The following is a 20,259-nucleotide window of genomic DNA, read 5'->3' on the forward strand; positions in this document are numbered from 1 at the left end:
TTAAGATACAAAAGAAACGGGCACTAAATGGCCACCCTGATGGACTAGGTCTAAGCAGACAAACTGGAGTGGAGAAGTACAAAGGGCTGTATGGAATAAAACTATCAGCTGGTTAGACACATGTATGCACTTGCAGTTTTATGTTTTATAAAGTAAGAAGTCACCAAACTAATCCCACAGATCTTCAAATTATCCTCATCCTGTTGTTTTGGTTTTTTTGTTTGTTTGGTTGGTTGGTTTTCTGTTGCTTAATTATGTTAATATGTGTCACCTAGCATCTTGCACATCTATTAAAGCTTAGAGATTTTGGAGTGTAAATTTGGTACCTAAAATAGTAGGATATCTAAGGAAATAGAGGTAGGAATTGATCAGAAACTTCAGTTTTTCTTTTTTATAGCATAACACTGAGCAATGTGTTTACAGTATCACTAGCTACAATTCACATAAGAAAACAAGGGCAAATATTTTTTGTCAGTAACTGATCATTTTGATTGAGACCTGTCAGAGCAAGGGCATGCTCTAATGAAATACGGTTTTCTTGTTGGTGACAATGATACAAACTAGAGAAAGGAAAGGAAACATCTCTTCCTTTTCTGGCCTGGAAGAGCATTATTCTTTATGTTCTTTTTTTAATCCAGGCAATTTCCTGTACTTCTAAAGCATGATCTCCCACAGGAGGGGTATTTATGTAGTACCTTCCACCCAAAAGCAGCATGCAAAGCCGTAAGAAGATTGCATTTATTTTTCCTGCTTTCAAGCAGCTTATCCATTTCCAATTAAACAGCTCATGTAGATGCACCTCCTCTCTTCTCCTCTGCTCTTCATCTGATTTCATCTTGCCAATTTTCTCACCGTTGGGACACAAATCAGCAGCACACTGAGCTGACCGCAGCAATCACAAGCATGTGTTGAACTCTCACTGTATGAGATGATGCAATGTCAGTCTAAGTAGTGCAATACAACCCGTTGCATAGGTGGCATCAGCAAAGCTTTCAGCCTGGCAGCACAGTATGAGGAGGTAAACACCATGATTAGGTATCCGGCTGGCATGGTATTTCCCATGGTCTGCTTTATGCAACTGTTTATTCTAGACCCACATTCAGTAGAAATATACTATCACACTTAGATTTAGGTGAAATTCCTGAATGATTTCTGTAAATGGGACAAAAAGTGAGGAGATTAAATATTTTGTTGATTAAAGGGTTGAAGCATCTGATATATGATGTTGAGGACGAGCAAGGTAGGATTCTTTGGCCTCAAAAAGAGATAGTTCAAGAGGGACCTTAATGTGTATAAATACCTGATGGGAAGGCGTAAAGAAGACAGGGACAGACTTTTCTCAATGGGCACCAGCTGACGGGGTGAGCAGCAGTGGGAACAACCCAAAATACAGGAAAGTGCACTCAAACATTTACAAACCCACTTTGACTCTAAGAGTGGTCAGACACTAGAACAGGTTGCCCAGAGAGGCAGTGGCATCTCCATCCCTCAGAGAATTTAAATCCAGAGTAGGTTGGGCCCTGAGCAAACTGCTCTCCTGGACCCACTCATGAGCAGGGAGGTTAGACTAGGTTATGTCCAAAGGTCCCTTCCAACCTCTGTGATTCCACAGTTGTTTAACAATATTAAAATAGAGGCAAAGAAATTGTAAGTGGTAAGTGTAAGCCCAGGATAGCTGTGGTAGAGCTGGAGTCTGGCACACTCTAGGATGTTTCTTGAATGAAAGATAGCCCTTCCCATTATCACAGAATTTTTCTTCAATATTACAGTGAAAGTAACAGAACATATGCTTTTTTCTTCCCATATGGCCCGTCAGTTGATTTTCAGCATTCTACAGCAGGTGTGTGGGACCTTTTGTCAATATGAAAAAATCTAATCTATATGTGCAATTTTAAAGTAAGGAAGAAAAGTGTATAATGTTATTTTCCTCCAAATAATCTTCCTACAAAATTTAATTGACTTTGTATGTGTTGGCTTCCAGCAGCGTGTCTGAAAAAACGACATTCACAAAAGCCACTTAGGCTCATTTATGCCATCTTGTGGAAGAAGGTAGTTTAGCCAGAGTAACAGAAGTGGAGGGACAAGTTCTACACACATGATGATTTACTTTTATGGCCTTCTGGTTTGCCAACTAATCACAATCATATTGCCTTTTAAAAAAGCTGAAGTGATCCTATGTGCAGTGCAGAACCAGATGCCTTCTACCTTCTTCACAGAACCCTGGTGTCTCTGACAACTGCCTTTTGACAGGAGAGGCAGCTGCTTGGTAAGTGCTATTCAGGGGTAATAAGAATAGTATTTCTTGCCCCATGGAGCTGAACAAAGATTCTCACCTAGTCTGATCTGTTAAGTGTGGAGAGGGTGGATATCGGACTACAGAGACTTCTGAACTAGACGAAAAGATTAAAGATTACAGAACAAAGATTCAGCAAGAGAGAAACCAAACTTATAAAATTTAAATGCTTGTACAAACTGATGAAGTAGCAGCATTCTTTTTCATGTTTACATCTGAGGTGGTATCTCTCAGGACATTTGATCCCCGACAGGTCAGCAATCTTGCAAGATAAGCTGCTGTCAGAAGACTCCTGCTGTTACCTCATCAGGCATCTCACTGATCCTGGGCCTATCTTTTAAATTTCTCTCCCTTCTGCTTCTTCTTTTAGTTAGGAACATTGTAACAATGGTTGGATTAGGCACCTGAAATCCAGAGGCTATTTCTAAATCTCACACTGTTTGTTTTGCCCGGGTTTCTTCTCTAGATTCCCCTCCCTTAAGAAGGGGAGGGAGCAGGGAGGGTTTTTTTTTCCCCCCGAGCTTCATGTCCCATACAAGGTTAATCATGCTCTGACTGTGTATCTGTATTTCATTATGACAGCGCAGCCCACGCTCAGTGTATTCATCCTCAAAATTCTTTGCAAGATAAGATAGTGCTACAGTCCCTGTTTTACAGACCAGGAACAGCGGCCAGCAGAGACAAAGTGACTTTCCCAGTGTCATATGGGAAGTCTGTAGCACAACAAGGAGCTGAGCTGTGTTTCCCAGGTCAGTACTTTGACCTCAGGACTACACTTCCTTACTTGTGGGAAGGAAGTAGCTTATGCCATACACTGTTAGCATGGAAGGAGAAAAAACAATGCACACTTAGGAGCTCAACATCAGGCTCTTAATTTTTGTTTCCTTTTTGAGCTACTTGGGAAAGCTGAGTAAAAAATATTAGTAAAAATTAAGCGCTTGAATGCAGACTCAGGCATTTCTAGATTTGAAATAGAAATTGATTTTCTCCTTTCTCCAAGTGCCCAAAGTGAGCTTGTTATTCTAAAAAGACGTGAAATCTCTTTGAAAGTGTATGTTCTTTTCTGCAGCTACCTTTCTCTCTTTCCCTGTCCCATTCCATCCTCCATCCCAACTCCCATAAGATAAAAAGAGCTCTGGCATTTTAGAATAAATTTTGACTGACCAGAACAAAATGTTTTCCCAGTGCTGTAGTTTTGCACCTAAGCATTTTTTGTGCATTGGATTTAACCTGAGAATGTAATATTTCAGGAAACATTTATCGTCTTCTCCATTTTTATAGAGCACAATTCCCCTATGATACTTTGTTTTCATAGTCTGCTCTGAATACGATTCAAAGGCTTCTCTCACAGTTTGAATTCTAGTTGTGGGTAAAGAACCTCTGCTATTTGAAACAAAATTAGTAAATATCTCCCTAAGCAAAAATAGTTCCAACAGGTAAAGATAATTAGAATCAGAGCCAAGAGACAGCTAAAAGCAAGAATCTGGAAAATGATTCCGTGAGAGCTATTTTATTCTGTAAGTGAGCAGGTTTTGCACAGTACTTATCGGTACTGGCAACAGCAGTGATTCCTTGCCCTCAAAAACTGCATCTGATAAAGTTGAAATGCAATTAGAAAGCAAACAAACCAAACCTTCTTCAAAGCTATTTGGAGGCAGCAAGATGGAAAAAGAAATGTTTATTCTCTGACTCTTACCATCTCCAGACCCTATTGATGCTTTACTCTGGATGCTGCAGGTTTACCACTTAATACTCTCCAAAGATTATAATGCATCGATTATAAAAGCCATTATAGATGTACCACTTCACTTGTATTGTTAACGAGCTTGGCTATAAAGTGATTTGCAACCTGAATTTCATGACAGAGCCAAGGTATAATTTGCTCTGGGCTATAAAGCCTATGAATTATTGAGGCAATTTACTTTCAAGTCTGCATTTTCTTTTTGAGCACAAGTGCTCATGATGAGCGCGTGTGAGAGGAGAGACAGGACTGCAAGCTGCTGACAGGGATATAAGCACCAACTTCTCCAGCAGTACATCTACCCATCATAAGCTCTTTCACACAGCCAGCAAATAACGGCAGAAAATAACTGGCGAAACAATCGTTTTGGACAAGCAAGAGAAGAAAAATTGCATGCTGAACAGTGACAAATGAGCACCAAATTCAAATCACAAATAAAAATGCACTTTGGGTAATTACAGAGAGGGGCTTTTCCCTTAGAGATGTCACAAATCTTGTGTGGATATAATCAGACTTGAGTGGACCTAGTGATGGGGAAAAACACTAGACTGACAAATCAGAATTCTTGGATCCTCCATCCAGCTGGGCATATAAACTGTTGTGGGACCAAGTCTCCCACTTGATGTTCTTTTAAACCAGGTTTCTTACGGAAGTGAGGCTTTGTAATCACAGTCAAATCTGTATCCTCTCTCCCCTCTTTCCAATCCCTAACTCAGGTAATAATTTCTGAATCCACTGACCAATTTCAAGCAAGGTGATAGAGAACTGGAGGTTTCAAAGACATGAAGCTTCTAAATGTTTCATGAAAACAGGAGCTGGGTAGAGAAAAAGGATTTTTTAACACCCCCACTGCAAGAAAGATTCCAGCATGAGCTCACCCTTATTGGGCACTGAAAAAGGCACACAAGAAAAATCTTACACATGTCCTAGTTATAAGAAAGCCTTCTACCAAAGGTTACATATTCTTAAATGTTAGGGAACTTTGTCTTAAAATTTAGAAGTTTAGAAGACTCTGCTCCATTACTTCCACTGCTAAAGGAATTCAAAGGGGTCTTTTGGGGGGGTTTGCTTTTCTGTTTCAAGTTTGTTTTTCCCCTTCTCCCCAACTATTGGTATTATTTGAATACGGAGAAGATTCCTACTATGGCAGGGATTGTGGGAGAACATCCTGCACCAGAAGTCTCAAACACTGGACCAACAGGCTGGGAAAAGCAATAGAGCCATAAGAGAGGAAGTGACTCACTGGAGGTCACCCAGCAGACTTCTCAACAGAGCACATCTCCGTAGCACATGCACAGGCAGCTGCAGGCAGATTTCCTTCACCAGGGAGCAGAAGCCTTCAGCTTTATAAAGGGGAATTGCTTCAGTAGCAATGTTGACACTTCACATTTTTCAGGGCCTTCCTTCAACAAGTGAGAGCAACCTGATAAAACCAGTAGTAAAACATGAGCACTTACAGCTATGTGCTGTCAGTGTAGCCCTAGGCAAGAAAGACAATGCATTTTAAAAATCACTTAGTTAACTGTGGTCATCAGCAACCTCTCTAGGTTATGGCTTCCAATACTGCAAGGACCACTGGGGCTGCTTCAGTGTAAACAATCCTGAGTAGAGGTTGCGGATTCCTTCAGCACAGACCAAACTAATCTTCGGTAGATTGTTGCAATGGGCCAGCTGAGTACCAGGGGACAAGCAGTATCATCAGTGGATTATTTCTTATTACTCAAAAGGTTAAAGGAAAGGAAACATCCATCACATGTTTTCTCTTAATCTTACTTTCAGAGATTCCTAGCAAGTGTATCTGTAATACTTATCTTTTCAAATACGTGGCTTAGGAAGGTGCATCCTTTGGACACGTTGGACACAGAGCTTGGCTGTGAGCTTGTGTCTCAAGCAGATACTGAGAAGCAAGTTTTCCAAAAATAGGGCTCTTTCTCTCAAGCTCTTGAAGCCATAAAAGGTGTTTAAGAGACCCTGTCCCCAGATGACTAACTGCCTAGCCCTCCTCTGCAATATGAAAGGGAGAGTTCAATTCCCATTTGGGGCCAGCACTTAGCAGTAGATTAGAAATCTTCTATCTGAACATTCTTCAAAGATACTGAGAACATGGCGAATATATTGCCTTTCTTTGTTGTACCATACCGGAACACCTGCAGCTTCTTTATGTGCTTGTAATAGTACATCTTTTACACACATGATATGAGATTTGTATGAAAAATCTGTTGTGATACACACCTGTCAAAGACAAATGATTTCACAGAAACCCTGAGCAGATCTAAGGATGACTGAAGTCCTGTTTGGTTAATTGCCTAATTGAAAATTGTTTAGACATTCATTTAAATATTATTTAGACATATTTGAATAATTATCTTATTAGAAAGCAATTGAATATTTTAATCTGTCAATTTAAATTCACTTCTCTGTTCTGGAAAACTTTTTTTTTAAAAACCTGTTTAATTATGAAAGCATTTTTGAGGGGGGAAAATGTATAGATTAATTCTTTATGCCTGGAAATATGCTGATCCTGGACTTCCCTGAGAGGCTATTCTATATTACCACCAGGGATAGCACATTTCTAATGAAAGGCTTCGGGTTTAGACATTCACACTTTAGATGACTGTAGCACTAATCAGTAGTATCAGTTACAGTATCTTGTTTTGAAACTTCAGAGTACTTTAAAAACCAGCTGTAATAAATACATCCATTAAGATCTGTTTATTTCTCACTGATATGCTGTTTAATGGCTCTTAAAGACCCTACAGCAACGCTGTGTGAGGTTTCTGACCAGAAATTGAGATGTTGTACCTGTTTGGAAATACAGGAGGAAACATATATGTGGCTAGGAGGAAAAAAACTGAATGTAAACCGAGCTCTTTTTCTGCAGCAGAATCTCACTTTGTTTCCTCTGACTTCAGTAGTGCTATTTGAGCCTCATTAAGAGCATCAAGAACAAAACAAAGTTTTCTAGGACTATAAAGTCAAATCCCACACTGAGAGGTAAACAGAGCTTTGCAAACCACAAAGTAAAAGTCAGAAGAAAAACTTTTATGGAAAACAGCATTAGAAATTAAACCAGAGCATTAATCTCCATTACACATTTTCAGATTTAGTTAGCGAGTTTTAAAACGTCAGTTAAAACAAAGTAGCTCATTTTAACTTACCACACAGTAAAGTTGGAAGCTCTTAGTGTCCTCTCCCTATTCATGTTGCAATAATGCTTGTTGAATGACAGCTGGCTACTAAACTCACTTTTATGAACATCAGCAAGAGAGTGTCTTTCTCTGAGTTACTCAAACAGAAAGGGCCCAGGTGATCAGTGGACACTCATTTCCATGCCACCTCCTGCTATTTAGCATTATGTAATGCACTTGGGAGCAACATTTTCAAGCTGTTGCTTGTGTAGGCCAGGATTCAGAAGACCACCCTTTGAATTCTGTTTTCTGACATTAGTTCATTAAGGGGTCATTTTCTCTCACTGTGTTCCCACAGTGGTTCTAATTAATGAACTGGACTTTCTACACAAATGTCAACTGTTTTCAAGAGGGGAAGAGAGCTCTTTGCTGCAGGAATTTAAATGGAATTTATAAATCCCCTAGTCATGATCTTTCTGTCTGGAGGGATATAACTTCTGCAATGCTATTGAGCTGAAAAAATCTGTTAAGTGGAGATGTAAATAATGAACACTTGTGGGGGCAATCTGCCTCCTCAAAGACAGAGGGCCAGGGACAGCTTTGATTATCAGTCTTCTGTGAGGAATCAGATGATTTTGATAAGGGGCTGAGACATCACTATTGAAAACATTGTGAGGAGCAAAGTGAACTGCCTTTGAGGTGCAAAGAAAGTTCTGTGTTCCTGCAGGCTGATTAGATCAGTAGTTTATGTTAACAAGTAGATTACCTTTAAATTAATGAACCATGTTATAAGACAAGACCTTGGGCAAGACTTTTCATAGAATCATAGACAGGTTTGGGTTGAAAGTGTCCTTGAGATCATCTTGGTCCCACCCCCCCTTCCCCAGGCAGGGACCCCTTCCCCCAGCCCAGGGTGCTCCCAGCCCCGTCCAACCTGGCCTTGAACCCTTCCAGGGAGGGGGCAGCCACAGCTGCTCTGGGCACCCTGGGCCAGCGCCTCACCCCCCGCCCCCCCCCCCCAAGGAAGAATTTCTGCTTTAGATCTCATCTAAATCTCTCCTCTTGCAGTTTAAACCCATCAGCACTCATCCTTTCCCCACCCCACTGATCAAGAGTCCCTCCCCACCTTTCCTGTCCCCCCTTTAAGCCCTGGGAGGCCGCTCGAAGGTCTCCCCGGAGCCTTCTCTTCTCCAGGCTGAACCCCCCCAACTCTCTCAGCCTGGCCTCCCAGGGGAGCTGCTCCAGCCCCCCCCAGCATCTTCGTGGCCTCCTCTGGCCTCGCTCGAGCAGCTCCGTGTCCTTCTGCTGTTGGGGGCCCCGAGCTGGCCCCAGCACTGTGGGGGGGGTCTCCCCAGAGCGGAGCAGAGGGGGAGAATCCCCTCCCTGGCCCTGCTGCCCCCCCTGCTCTGGCTGCAGCCCAGGGCACGGGTGGGTTCTGGGCTGCGAGCGCACGGTGCTGGCTCACGGGCAGTTTTCCCCCCACCAGCACCCCCAGTCCCTCTCCTTGGGGCTGCTCTCCAGCCGCTCCTCGCCCAGCCTGGGTTTGTGCTGGGGATTGCCCCGGCCCCTGGGCAGGGCCTTGCCCTTGGCCTTGTTGTACTCCATGAGGTTTGCCCGGGCCCCCCTCTCCAGCCTGCCCAGGTCCCTCGGGATGGCATCCCTGCCCTCCCGCGTGTCCCCGCACCACACAGCTCGGGGTCGTGGGTGAACTTGCTGAGGGTGCATCGATCCCACTGTCCGTGTCACCAACAAAGGTGTTAAACAGCGCCGGGCCCAGCCCCGGCCCCTGAGGAACGGCGCTCGTCACTGCTCTGCCCTTGGCCATTGAGCCGTTGACCACAAGTCTTTGAGTGTGACCATCCAGCCAATTCCTTCTCCACCGAGTGTCCATCCATCAGATCCACGACTCTCCAATTTACAGACAAGGGTGTTGTGTGGAACAGTGTCAGATGCTTTGCACAAGCCCAGGTAGATGACGTCAGTCGCTCTTCCCTTACTGTAACCCCATCGAGCTTGTAACCCTTGTTACCTCGAGCTGTAACCCTGGTCAAGCTGACAACTCACAAGACAGAACTGTTGTGTTAGCACACGCATGAAGGAAAGGGAAGCCAAACCGTTGTGATTATTTCCCCATCATCCTCAAGCAAGCTCTGTCCTTGCACTGCAGACTAATCTCTGAAGAACTGAGCAAACCCGAGCCTTAAAGTGCCCTCATCTCTTTTAAACACCAAGAGCTCGTCTCTTTCAAAGCTGTACACTGGAAAGTGAAGGACTGCCCTCTTGTGTCAGCCACTGTTTTTTCATTTGGTTTTATATTCTTGTTTCCATTAGAGTGAGCACTCAGCCATTTCCCTCCAACAGATACTTCTTCTTTGGAAAGGCATACGATTTGTTTCTGAGTACTCTCTGGATGGGAAAGTTCAAGAAATAAAAATATATCTGCCGTGTCTGTGACTTGGAGACACCCAAGACTGGGCATATATTGTTCTTCCAGCTAGAGACATCCAAATAGTTACACTGGGTTATGCCTTGTCTCCATCTTGACATGGAAAAAGAATGCAGAAGAGAGAATAAAACAGGAAAAGTATAATTGTGACAGAGAAGAGACAGAAGCGAAGCAGATTTGTTAAACCAATCTTTCCTTGCAACCTTCATAGTAAGCAATATGCAAGTTCAATATAGAACCAACACTTCTCTATGGAGCTGGACTCACGAACAGCTCACACACCATGAATGCGTAGCAGAGGTTCTAGTCTCAGTCCTGCTGGCTGGCAGAGAGATTTTCATTTTTAAATCATTAGTGCTCATTTCCAGGGTAGTTCTTGCAGTAAGAGTTGTCAGAGAATAGTCTTCTAAAAGCTGTACAAGATTTTGTGCCCACCGCTTCTACTGCTTATTAATGACAGACACCTAAATATTTACAGAAGGTAGTCCCTTTTCACAGCTACCAAAGCAACTTCATCAAATAAGACCATCAGTCATATTCCTGTTAGTAGAAGGTCAGTCAACATTAGCTCTGACCTAGCACTCCACACTTCATGTTACATTCGGTAATAGCACCTAGTGCTCATGCTTTCTTTCCTATTCTTATCCCATAGATAATCCTGTAGCAATGAACCATCCTGTAGATTGCTCGTGTTCTTAAAGGTTGCCAAATTAGCACCTTGCTAAAGTGGATTCAGAGAAAATCACTACTCAGGAGTGGACAGAATTCATACTGTTTGTAATATGGGAGGGGCAAGAAAGGGAAAGAGCTCTCATTTAAAAAAAGGCCTCTCGCAGTCCATATTTTTATCTGGGCTGAGACTGGTGTAATCAACTCCAAGCTCCCAGTTTTAAAATGATGCATAGCAGTTATCCTTGCTATCAGTACTTCACAAAGAATCATCCCTGAAGAGTAATTTCTTTTGACTATTGCCCACCCTGGACTATGGTATTTTGTATTTATAACTTCTAGATGGCACAGCTAGAGCATGCTTTGTATCATTACTGAACTCATCTACAAACTAAACTGGTGAAAGCTGTCAGGTATCTTTGATTTTTTCTTTTCTGTACTGACTGAGACTCTGACACCTGAGCAGACAACAAACTGTAGAGGCATCTCTGAAATATTTGATAAATATTTGAAATACATTAGTAATACTTACCCATGTGTGCAAGTGTCTCTTTAAGACTAATTTGTATTTTAACTGGCAAAAATAAGTAGTAAAAGGATCCCACACATAAGCCAGCTCATCCTGAAAAAAGCATTTTAACGATTTAAAAAAACTGAAGAACAACAATCCCTTTTTTCATCCATTTCATTCCTTGTCTCATTGTGAAACATAATATAATGCATTTCCCTCCACACACTTTCCTGTCCTTGTTTGCCATCTTCCTGCAGTTTAAGGAGCGTGTGCCATTATGTAGCAGTTTGCACTCCAGCAATTTTCTGGACAGTTAATGTTCTCAAAAGAGGAGAAACTACAGAGGCTGTTCAGTGAGACTTGCTAGGATTCCCCTTTCAACTCCAGTTTGGGAAGCTTCTGTTCCAGAATGACAGCTTGCTGTTTGCACTGTTCTGACTCTTCGTGTGTTCCCAAGATGGCAAAATTCCCCTGACCTTTTTTATTGCCACATGCTGGACACAAGGAGTATTTTTTTTTTTTTTAATCAGAAGATGAACAAGCATTCACGTCCCACTTTTACAGGCATTTTTAAACTGCTGCCCTTTTGCTTCATTTCCTATCCTTGAAGAAGCTTTACCAGCAGATTATAGCAGTCACAGAAAACATTTTTTCTAACTGACAGATCATTACAAGGGCATGAGAGGAAACATCTTTCCATCATAACACACTTATAACACCAAAGTCTTCATGTCCTCTTTAACTCTTACAGTCCTTCCCTTCCTTTCCTCCCCTCCTGAAATGAGTCAGAGCTGCGGCAGTTCTTGTGCAGCATCTTCTGAATTTTCTGAATTTGCCTGTGTTGCTGGGTCTCTGTTGGTTGTATCGGGCGAATACTGGATGGGATTCAGCCCACCTGGCGTCACTTGCCCAGGGACATCACTTTGTTTCTGGCTTATCTGTGCTACTTCAGTGTATTGTTTACCCATTTGGACAGCTTCATCATAAGAAGGTGGCAACTCCATTGCATAGAGACTGTAAGCTGGAGGGGACACAGTGTTCTTATCCACATCCATAAATATCAAAGGAATAGGGACACGTAGAGGGTACTGCAATGAGCTGTATGCTGTGAAGAAAAGGAATTAAAAACAAAAGTTAAGCACCTACATGGGATGCTGATATATAAAGGGCTAATCCTGATTTTCTCTGAGAAATGACAGACTCATTTTTGTGGTGTCAGAACATATGTACTGTGTACTAAAAGCTACCAGTATAGAATTACCTATGATGAAATCATATTCTCCAAAAGAAAGGAGACAGAAGAGAAAATGTCTCTGCATTGTGAAGTAGCTGACAGTACATGTGTGTTGTAACAGCGATAGTTTCAGTGGGGCTCATACATGAACAGCTGTGAACAATTCCTCACATTAGAGATAACTTTGGCTGAGAACTTAGACAGTGAGACGGTCAGAAAAGTTAAAAAAAATGAGAGTGGTGGTAAGAACAGATATGGGAGACAACACATAAGAGGTTAACCCACCACGGACTTTATTTTAACCTCTATAGGGCTAAATCCTACTTATCTTCTGCACTCACTCACTGTGTTGTCCTGATGACCTTCCCTTATCGCTCTTGCCCACCCTCTGGGGCTGAAAGTTGTTCTGGGAGTACCTCAGAAAGTCCGTGTCCTTGCAAGGGCTAGATGAAGAATTCTAGGCACACGTTCAATAGCAAAGCACTGCTGAATAGTTGACTGCCAGAGGATACTTACAGGTCACTGTGCTATGGGCAGTGCTGTCGCTGTCAACAGCACCAACTGTCAAATCATAAGGGTGAGTAGGGAAGGGCTCAGCTGGAAGCCTCTTCTTCCGGCAGCAGAATTTGATGCAGCTTGCTGTGATCCCACAGAGCAGGAGCAGGAACAGAGTCAGCAAGATCAACCTTAGAGAAGGAGGGAGAATACCATCATTTCATTGCTTATGTTTTAATTCTTCCAGAGCTGAATATAATTTCACTCTAAATGGGTGGAAGACAGGCCAAACCTCCTAGGTTTAGTTCTGAATGGGTGCTGGATCCTGAAATAGAATGTTGGATCACAAACACTTACTCAGAGGTTGAAGTACTACTGACCATTGGTACAATCCCTTCTAGCTCACAGATGCCGTAATGTTAATTATCTTGGGTTCTATTTTCAACTTTTGTGCAGTGAGAATGGCTCCACTTTGAACAGTAAGAGTGAGTGTGTACTTGGAGGGAAATACAAGTACAAGCTTTCATAAAACTAGGACTATATTTATAAATGAGCACAGAAATTATATTTTGCAGTATGTCTTGAAAACGCAATTCTATCTCTAGCTATTGTTTAATGAAGTTTATCATTTTAACAGTTTGTAAGGTACCTAGGTCGATGTGCTAGTACTTCAGGTTCTTCTCTCACTTGAAACTCTGCCTTCCCGCCCCCCAGTTTCTCAAATGAATCCACTCATGAGGTAGGTGAGCAGTAGCAGTAAGACATGTCACAAGAAGATCAGGTAATAAGAAATGCTCGAAAGTCCTGTAAAGAAGCACGTCCAAGGACAGAGTTGAAGCATATTCATAGCGGCTCGACAGGAATTACTGTGTGACAGATCATGCTCCTGAATTTCTCGTTAGGATTATATTCTACACTAAATATGTATAGAGATGGTCTCATTAGCATTCTATTCTTTTTTCCAAACCAAAGGTAGTACTTGCCCCTAAGAACCATGATTCCAAAATAATCATCTCTTTCATAACTGTTTTATACAGTTTTAACAAGAGTATACTTCTGTTAGTATGAGAGTCAGGTACACACAAAGTCTACACTCGGTATGAAGGTTGGATTTGAGGGCCTCAAACTTCCACAAATCTCCTGCATTCTCTTCCGAATTACTCTTTTAGAAAAAAACTTTCAGGCAACTTAAAACCGTGTGTGAGAAGAACACGCTGCCCTGATGGAACTTTGCGTTGAGACGCTCCCCCGGTGCAGGAGCGTTACCTCAGCGCTAGCAGTTGGTATTTCCTGACACTCCACCAGCTGCACACAGTATGTTCTGTGAAACCATCATGCCTTCGTGCGCTGCTGCCCTCCGACCAAGGCAGAAATCACCCAGGTAAAAGCACCTTGGCAGGAGAAATCTCAGCACTAGCTCATTCCCTTGCATGATTTCAACACTACCCAATTACAAAGGCCTTCCTAAAATATTTTATGTAACTATGTATTTTTAAACACTTATATGTAACAGCATGTTCTAAAAAAGCAAAGAATAGCAACTAAAATTAGTGCAGACTGAATGACAGCTGAAAGTAACCAACTCACTCTGCCGGCTATCATCAAAGTTAATATATTGACAGAATGCCAACTATAAAAATAATGTTAGGATCCCTTTAATGCATGTGTTAGGCAAAAGATGAATCCACTTGTGACAAGAGCTACCCTTCTACTTCTTATTCTTTCCCCCTTTCAGTCAGTCAAACAGCCAGTAAGCAGGTTTGTAATCAGCTTGAGTTCAGAGCGAAAACGCAGGGCTGTGAGCTGCCAGCACCGCAAGCCGAGGCCAGGGCGGCACCAGTCCACGCTGCGTCGCTGCTGTTGTGCCCGGCAGCATTGGCTGTTCAGCAGGGACAAACAAGCCCTACAGTTAAACTATAGCGTGCTCAGAAAGGAAAGATGACATCTCCCTAGATGAATGCTGCAGCCGGCCTGACACCTTATCTCCCCTGTGGGCTCATCTGTAATATATTCCGCTTCCATAAAACCGAGGAGAAACCCGTTCCTCCATCCTGTCCGAGAGATGAGTGTTGCATTGCCTTACTACAATTACTGTTCATAATAACTTTTAAATTATTCTGGGTTAGTAAGACTAATAATAAACTTACCAGGCATACCACAGACTTGTCCAATTAGACATGTTCTGAGGGCATCTGTGAAGGAAGGTAGATGATTCAGTGATTTAAATATCTAAAGTCAAACAGTGAATGTGTGACATAGAATAAATTTCACATGATTTCTGAGGTGAAAAAGTGAAAACAACCAGTAAGAGTACAGAGCAAAAACCTTTTAGATTAAGTTTCAGAGGACTGTTCTTCATCGCTGTAAAATTACTCCAGCTGAGAACATGAAAATAATCCCACTGTAAAAGTTGCCTTCTGAGTCAATAAATGTTTTTGCAAAGTGCTACTTTACTGTTGCTTAAAAGAGAGAACTACACACGCTGGATTTGTGAAAAATTAATCAAAGAGTTATTTGAAGTTAACTGAGATGAGGTATCTAATACCATAGTCCTGTCTGAAAACGCCAGCCTAAGACAACTGCCTACTTCTCCTGGTTATTTTTGAATTATTTTTTCATAGCTCCAATGAAACCAGAAATGTTTTTTTCAGATCTCCTTACAGTACAAAAAAAGGAGAACAGCTTCTGTTACATTTCAGGAGTGCAGCTGCCACAGCAGTATTGTACATAGTGAATTGCATGCAATGATTTCATGTAATAGAACAAAGCTTTCGGCCACAGAAAAGAATCTGCAAACTGACTTTTCAGAAGATGATTCTTCAAAGTCATTTTGAAAGAGAGGATCATTCACTTCAGTCTACAGAGCAAGGCCAGCCAAGTCAAATCTGTAAGCTGGTAACGATTTTAGAGATAAAAAAAAAAAGCAGCAGTAACGGATGGCCATCAGCAAGTGATCGTTCTGATCGGATCATGTCCCTCGATCACGACAGGAACAGCTTTGATAACAGACATTTGAAAATTTTTGATTACTCACTGATCAGAGTTCGTGAAGTTATTCTCAGAAGAACAGAGCGATGCCGAGGAAAAGAAAAAAAGACTCAGATAAGCGGGCGGCCGAGAGAGAAGCAGCACCTCGTGTGCCTGGTGTCCCGCGGTGTGAGGCGCTGCCGGCCGGTGGGTGCCGGACCCCTGCCGTGAGCGCCGCGGCGGGAGATTTTTCAAGGACAAGCAGCCCAAACCCCTGGCAGGGGACACCCGAGCCTTCGGGGAGCCTGAGGTCTGCATCCCGTGCCCGGGGCCGCCTGAATAAATAACCGCCGGTTATCACGCGGGCTGCCGTGACCCGGCGAGCCGTGCCGGCGCCCGGCGGCGGGGGGAGAGGCGGGCACCGGGCAGGGCTGCCCGCCACCCCCGGGCCCTGCGCGGGGCTCGGGCCGGCCCGCCCGGGAGGGCCCCGCGCGTCAGCCGCGGAGCTGGGGGCGGGGGACGAAGGGAGGATTCAGCTTTCTGAGATTTTCCCAAAGAGGTTTGGGACGGCTACTCGGCGCTTCTCTTGAGGGGAGAGAACCGAGCGGGTGTGCGAGCGGTTCAACACGCACCCGGCGCCGGTGCACGACCAGAGGGATGTTGAAAGAGGAATGAAAAAGGAATGGGAAACTAAGTATGAAAAATACTGGAAAGAAACAAAGGTTTGGAAAAGCAGATCATTCCCCTTTTTGACAATAGCCTTGTTAAAACAGATGAAATGTGACTGAAAAGGTATTGACTGCTCTCTGAAGATCAGTTTGCTCCAAAATAATTGAACTGCATCCAACATTTCAAATGGAGAAATTAAATTAAAACATCTGCATGTTGTTTTATGGTTATCTTGCACATCATTCCCCCAAACCCCTAGGGCTGATACTCTTTGGTAGAAATTTCATGGAGAAATGTTTCATTGCTGTGATTATACTGATCATTACAGCAATTTGGCCCATGTCTAAACATCAGCTTTCCTGCAGTTCTCTCCAGGGTAAGGTCTATCTACTTTAATAGGGTTGTATGAGCCCATAGTGTTAAAAAGCTCCCTAAACCATTTAGTAGTTAGGACTTGCTACGAGTTACTGAAGTCCTACTGTCAGCAGAGAAGAGCAAAACACATGCCCACGGCCAACCATATCCACCATATGAATGAGCAGGAATTATTTCTGCTTCACGTAGAAGGTGACTTAAAGGTCGGACACCTCTGAAGCACTAATACAGCAGAGGTCAGATACATGGCAAAAAAGCTGTTACTCAATATAAGGGATGATCAGAATCAGGATGATCATGATACAACAAAATGACAGACATCTTGTGCTGAAAAGCAGGGGAGCTAATTCCTCAATTATAAAGATTTCAACTGGAGAAGGGGAAGATCAACTCTGAGAATGTCATTTGGACATATCTGGTGAGGTCCCTGATATCCTCAGACATGTGTATGCAGGTTCATGTATAAAACCTCCTCCAGTAGTGAGATTGGGACAAAATACAGGGATTTTTTTTTTTTTTTTGAGAGAGAATTTAAAGCAACAGGAGGAGAATATATTTGGACTTAGGTTGCCAGAGGTTTCTTCTCTAAGAAGGATGGCTAAGATCCAGTACACCAGAGGCCATCATGCCATTGGGAGCAGCAATGGACACAACAGCTTGGAAGTACCGGGTTGCACAGACCCTTCTCCAGATGACGTTCACTACTTCTGCTCCATAAGGCTCAAAAACAAGTTTCAGGGCTCGGTAATGGCATGTGGCATCGTGACTAAAGAATCTCCCTACAGGACTGCTCAGGGTCATGGGACCATTGCTCATTTAGGAAAAGCTGCATTCCCGAGCGTGAAGCAATCTTTGATGTCACTGGCTAAGCAGCACATGTATTAATAAGATGCGTATGACACTTGTACTTATTCACTTCCTTTCTGTTTTAGAAATGAGCTGGATAGAGCTGTTAGGGATTATAAAGATGACACAGGGATGTGAATTGCTTTTTTAAACTAGAACCACATCAGAGCCAAGAAATATATGTTTGCATTTAGATCCAAATCTGAAAGCACAAGAGTGATCACAGTGGCAAAACTCCGCCTGAAAGCATAATGTTCAGAAGTGCAGTGAGAAGAGCAGAGAACTTAAGCTTCTGGGAAACTCAGATCTATTTCTGAGGTTACATTTTCCGTATTATTCTCACAATAAGGGCTCCGTCCCTATTGGAATCCTCTACTATGGAAACAAACATCAGATTACATATTCAGAATCTCCTGGCAATTTTAATACCAAATATGCTACGATTGGTGATAACCTACTTTGGAAGCAGAGCACTGGACAGGATTTTTTTGATTCTTCACGAGATTAACTTGCACGAAGGCTAGAACTGCTTCTGGGAGTTGTGAACTTGGCATTAAGCCATGCAAGTAGATGCAACAGCTCTCAGCTATGTTCTCAAGGATTTACCTACATACTCAGTATTTCTAGTGCAGCCTGGTACATCTAAATTAGCAGAATTGTTTCCAGTAGTCAGTCATCCCAGACATTTTTCTGTCTTCTGTACTGGCGAATGATCAAGAAGCTATCTTTTATATACATTATAGATAAGAACTTTTTAGATAGGAACATTCACACAGAATTCCTAAATTTTCAGTAGCCTGACAGTGTGCATCTCAGATCATTGCAAATTTGCATTGTGAAGATTCTAAAGAGGCTCAGCACCAAATAAAAATATAGCAAAAGTAACTACGTTAATCTAAATCAAATTATTTTAGTTATTTCTGTTTTAGAAGTCAGATCTATTATTGAATCCTTGGCTTGCTTGCTCAACATCCACTCACACAAGCAAGAGGTTTTAGGCAAGTGGAGAGTCATGGTGATGAAACAGCACAGAGCTGTCACAGGGTTTAGGCACTGACTTCACTTCAGGCAGCTTAGTCAAAGAAACAAGCTGTCAGATGTCTCGTAAGGAAAACCTGTTTACTCTAGGTTGGTAAACTTCATTGTTATGCTAAATTAAGCCCAAGAACTGCAGCAAATATATTGGAGAATTAGTTGCTTCTTTCTAGAAAGGATCCTCATGTTTTCTATCCCCTGGTGAAATGTGGTGATTCTCATTTGAATGACAGTGGAATATCCAAGGGCTACATTTTGCAGAAAAAGTAACTGCGCTTTTACTTTTTTAGTTGTGTTCCAGATGAAGCAGCAGAGTCTGCATGCTTGTGTGAAGCTTTACAATGGATCTGCTTCCCCACATCAGACAATTTGTTTTTTTCCTTTCACATTGGCTTGCCTCCCTTGTTGCTCAAGCATCACTTCATGCGAGAGCTGGGCCCATGGAACTGTTGGTGCCAAAAGAACAAAACCAATCCAATCAGACAGGAAAACCCAGTCCCACAAGGATCAGCCGTTATGCCCCCAAGAAGTCAAATATGATTACTTTCAAGGCCTGAGATACAATAACAGGCTTTTCTCTCATGAAAGAGAGTAAACCCCATCCAGATTTCCATAAACGCTTTACAGAATGTCAGCTGGTGTACTGCAAGCATAATTTTCTTTATTTTCAGTACTCCAAAAATAGCAACCTATTCTTATTATCGTGGTTCAACATGCTGCCTGGAGAGAAGGAATACACAGTTAGCTTTAAGCATGGAAACTTTCACCAGTGAAACCCAGCACCTTATTCTCACCGCTAGTCTGTGAAATTATTCACAGTTTTCAAGATCAAGTCCAAAGAAAGTGGTTCAAAACGCCTTACACCCTTCACTTACCTCTCAAGCCGCCTCCGATACCTGGCGTCAGTCCCTGAGGGCGTGGGCACAGCAACGCCAGGGGCACAGGCGGAGCTCTGCAGAGCTGCCCCAGCCAGCGTCCGACAGCTGCTGCTGGTTGGAGCAGCTACTCCTTGCACGTGCTCCTTCTTTCTGCCTCCTGAGCCACCACCTTATTCTTGCCAGCAACCTCCACATTTTCTCAACATCATCACAGTTGTTACATGTATTCTTTAATTTTTTTACTTTTTTGAATCCTTTGGATGCTTTTTCACAGTACCTGACGTCTATGAAGTGGAAGATTCCTAAGTCAAGAATTGTGTTGTTTCCTGGTAGATAATTTTACACTTATTTTCAGCACATTACAGGGTTACGAGAGTCTGGGGACTATGTTATTCTCAGCCATTGCTTTTCAGTTTCCACGAGGGAGATCCAAAGCATCCTCACATAATGGATGGCCCCAAATGAACTGCCTGGAATAAATGCTCCACTCCAACCGGCTGTGCTCCTCCTTGCTTGCTGAAAACTTCCCCCCCCCCCCCCCCCCCCCGAGGTAACTGTCAGCTGCACAGAACTGCCTGCAGCACTTTCATTCTGTGTACGGGTATTTCATCTCCCGTTTAGGGCTGCAGGGACTGTCAGAGGACCATCACACAAACTTCATTGTCCTCAACTTCACCCCAGCTGCCCCAGCTGTGCCAGCAGAAATAGTGGGTGCCTCTCACAGAGGCTGAGCCATCTCTGGCCAGCACGGCCACTCCCCGCCCCTACTGCTGCGGCTGTTTATTGCCTCAGCATTTGTAGTGCTTCAGACTGAAGAGTTAAGTGACTTCGCAGCCACTTGATCCATTATTAAATGAGAACAGAGCTAAATAGATCAAACACGCTGTCTTTGGAAAAACAAGGAACCCCTCTTCATCAGTTACACAAGCTTCCTCTATAGAAGGGGAAAACTAGTTAAAATATTTCTTGTGA

General features: G+C 42.9%; 2 protein-coding genes across 6 annotated transcripts in view; one reads left to right on the forward strand and one right to left on the reverse strand.

The window, feature by feature from the left end:
• Positions 1-20,259, forward strand: part of GABRD (gamma-aminobutyric acid type A receptor subunit delta) — a 115,023-nt gene that overhangs the window by 12,786 nt on the left and 81,978 nt on the right. The window lies entirely within an intron of this gene.
• On the reverse strand, positions 8,860-19,785 carry TMEM52 (transmembrane protein 52). Of its 3 annotated transcripts, none has more exons than XR_006165487.1 (5): positions 19,285-19,785; positions 14,665-14,709; positions 12,539-12,708; positions 10,810-11,893; positions 8,860-9,701 (listed from the first exon to the last, which is right to left on the reverse strand). XR_006165487.1 is itself a non-coding variant. In XM_042794317.1 (4 exons), exons 1-4 carry the CDS (start codon positions 15,800-15,802, stop codon positions 11,574-11,576), a joined length of 786 nt encoding a protein of 261 aa, XP_042650251.1. In that variant the 5' UTR covers positions 15,803-16,009; the 3' UTR covers positions 9,709-11,573. The 3 variants fall into 3 exon arrangements, 1 of the variants encoding a protein (XP_042650251.1); XR_006165486.1 differs by lacking the exon at positions 19,285-19,785 and adding an exon at positions 15,552-16,009; XM_042794317.1 differs by lacking the exons at positions 8,860-9,701; positions 19,285-19,785 and adding an exon at positions 15,552-16,009 and having other exon boundaries at positions 9,709-11,893.

Source organism: Tyto alba, unplaced genomic scaffold, assembly GCF_018691265.1.
Source record: "Tyto alba isolate M040663 unplaced genomic scaffold, T.alba_DEE_v4.0 Super-Scaffold_20000042, whole genome shotgun sequence".
Lineage (NCBI taxonomy): Eukaryota > Metazoa > Chordata > Aves > Strigiformes > Tytonidae > Tyto > Tyto alba.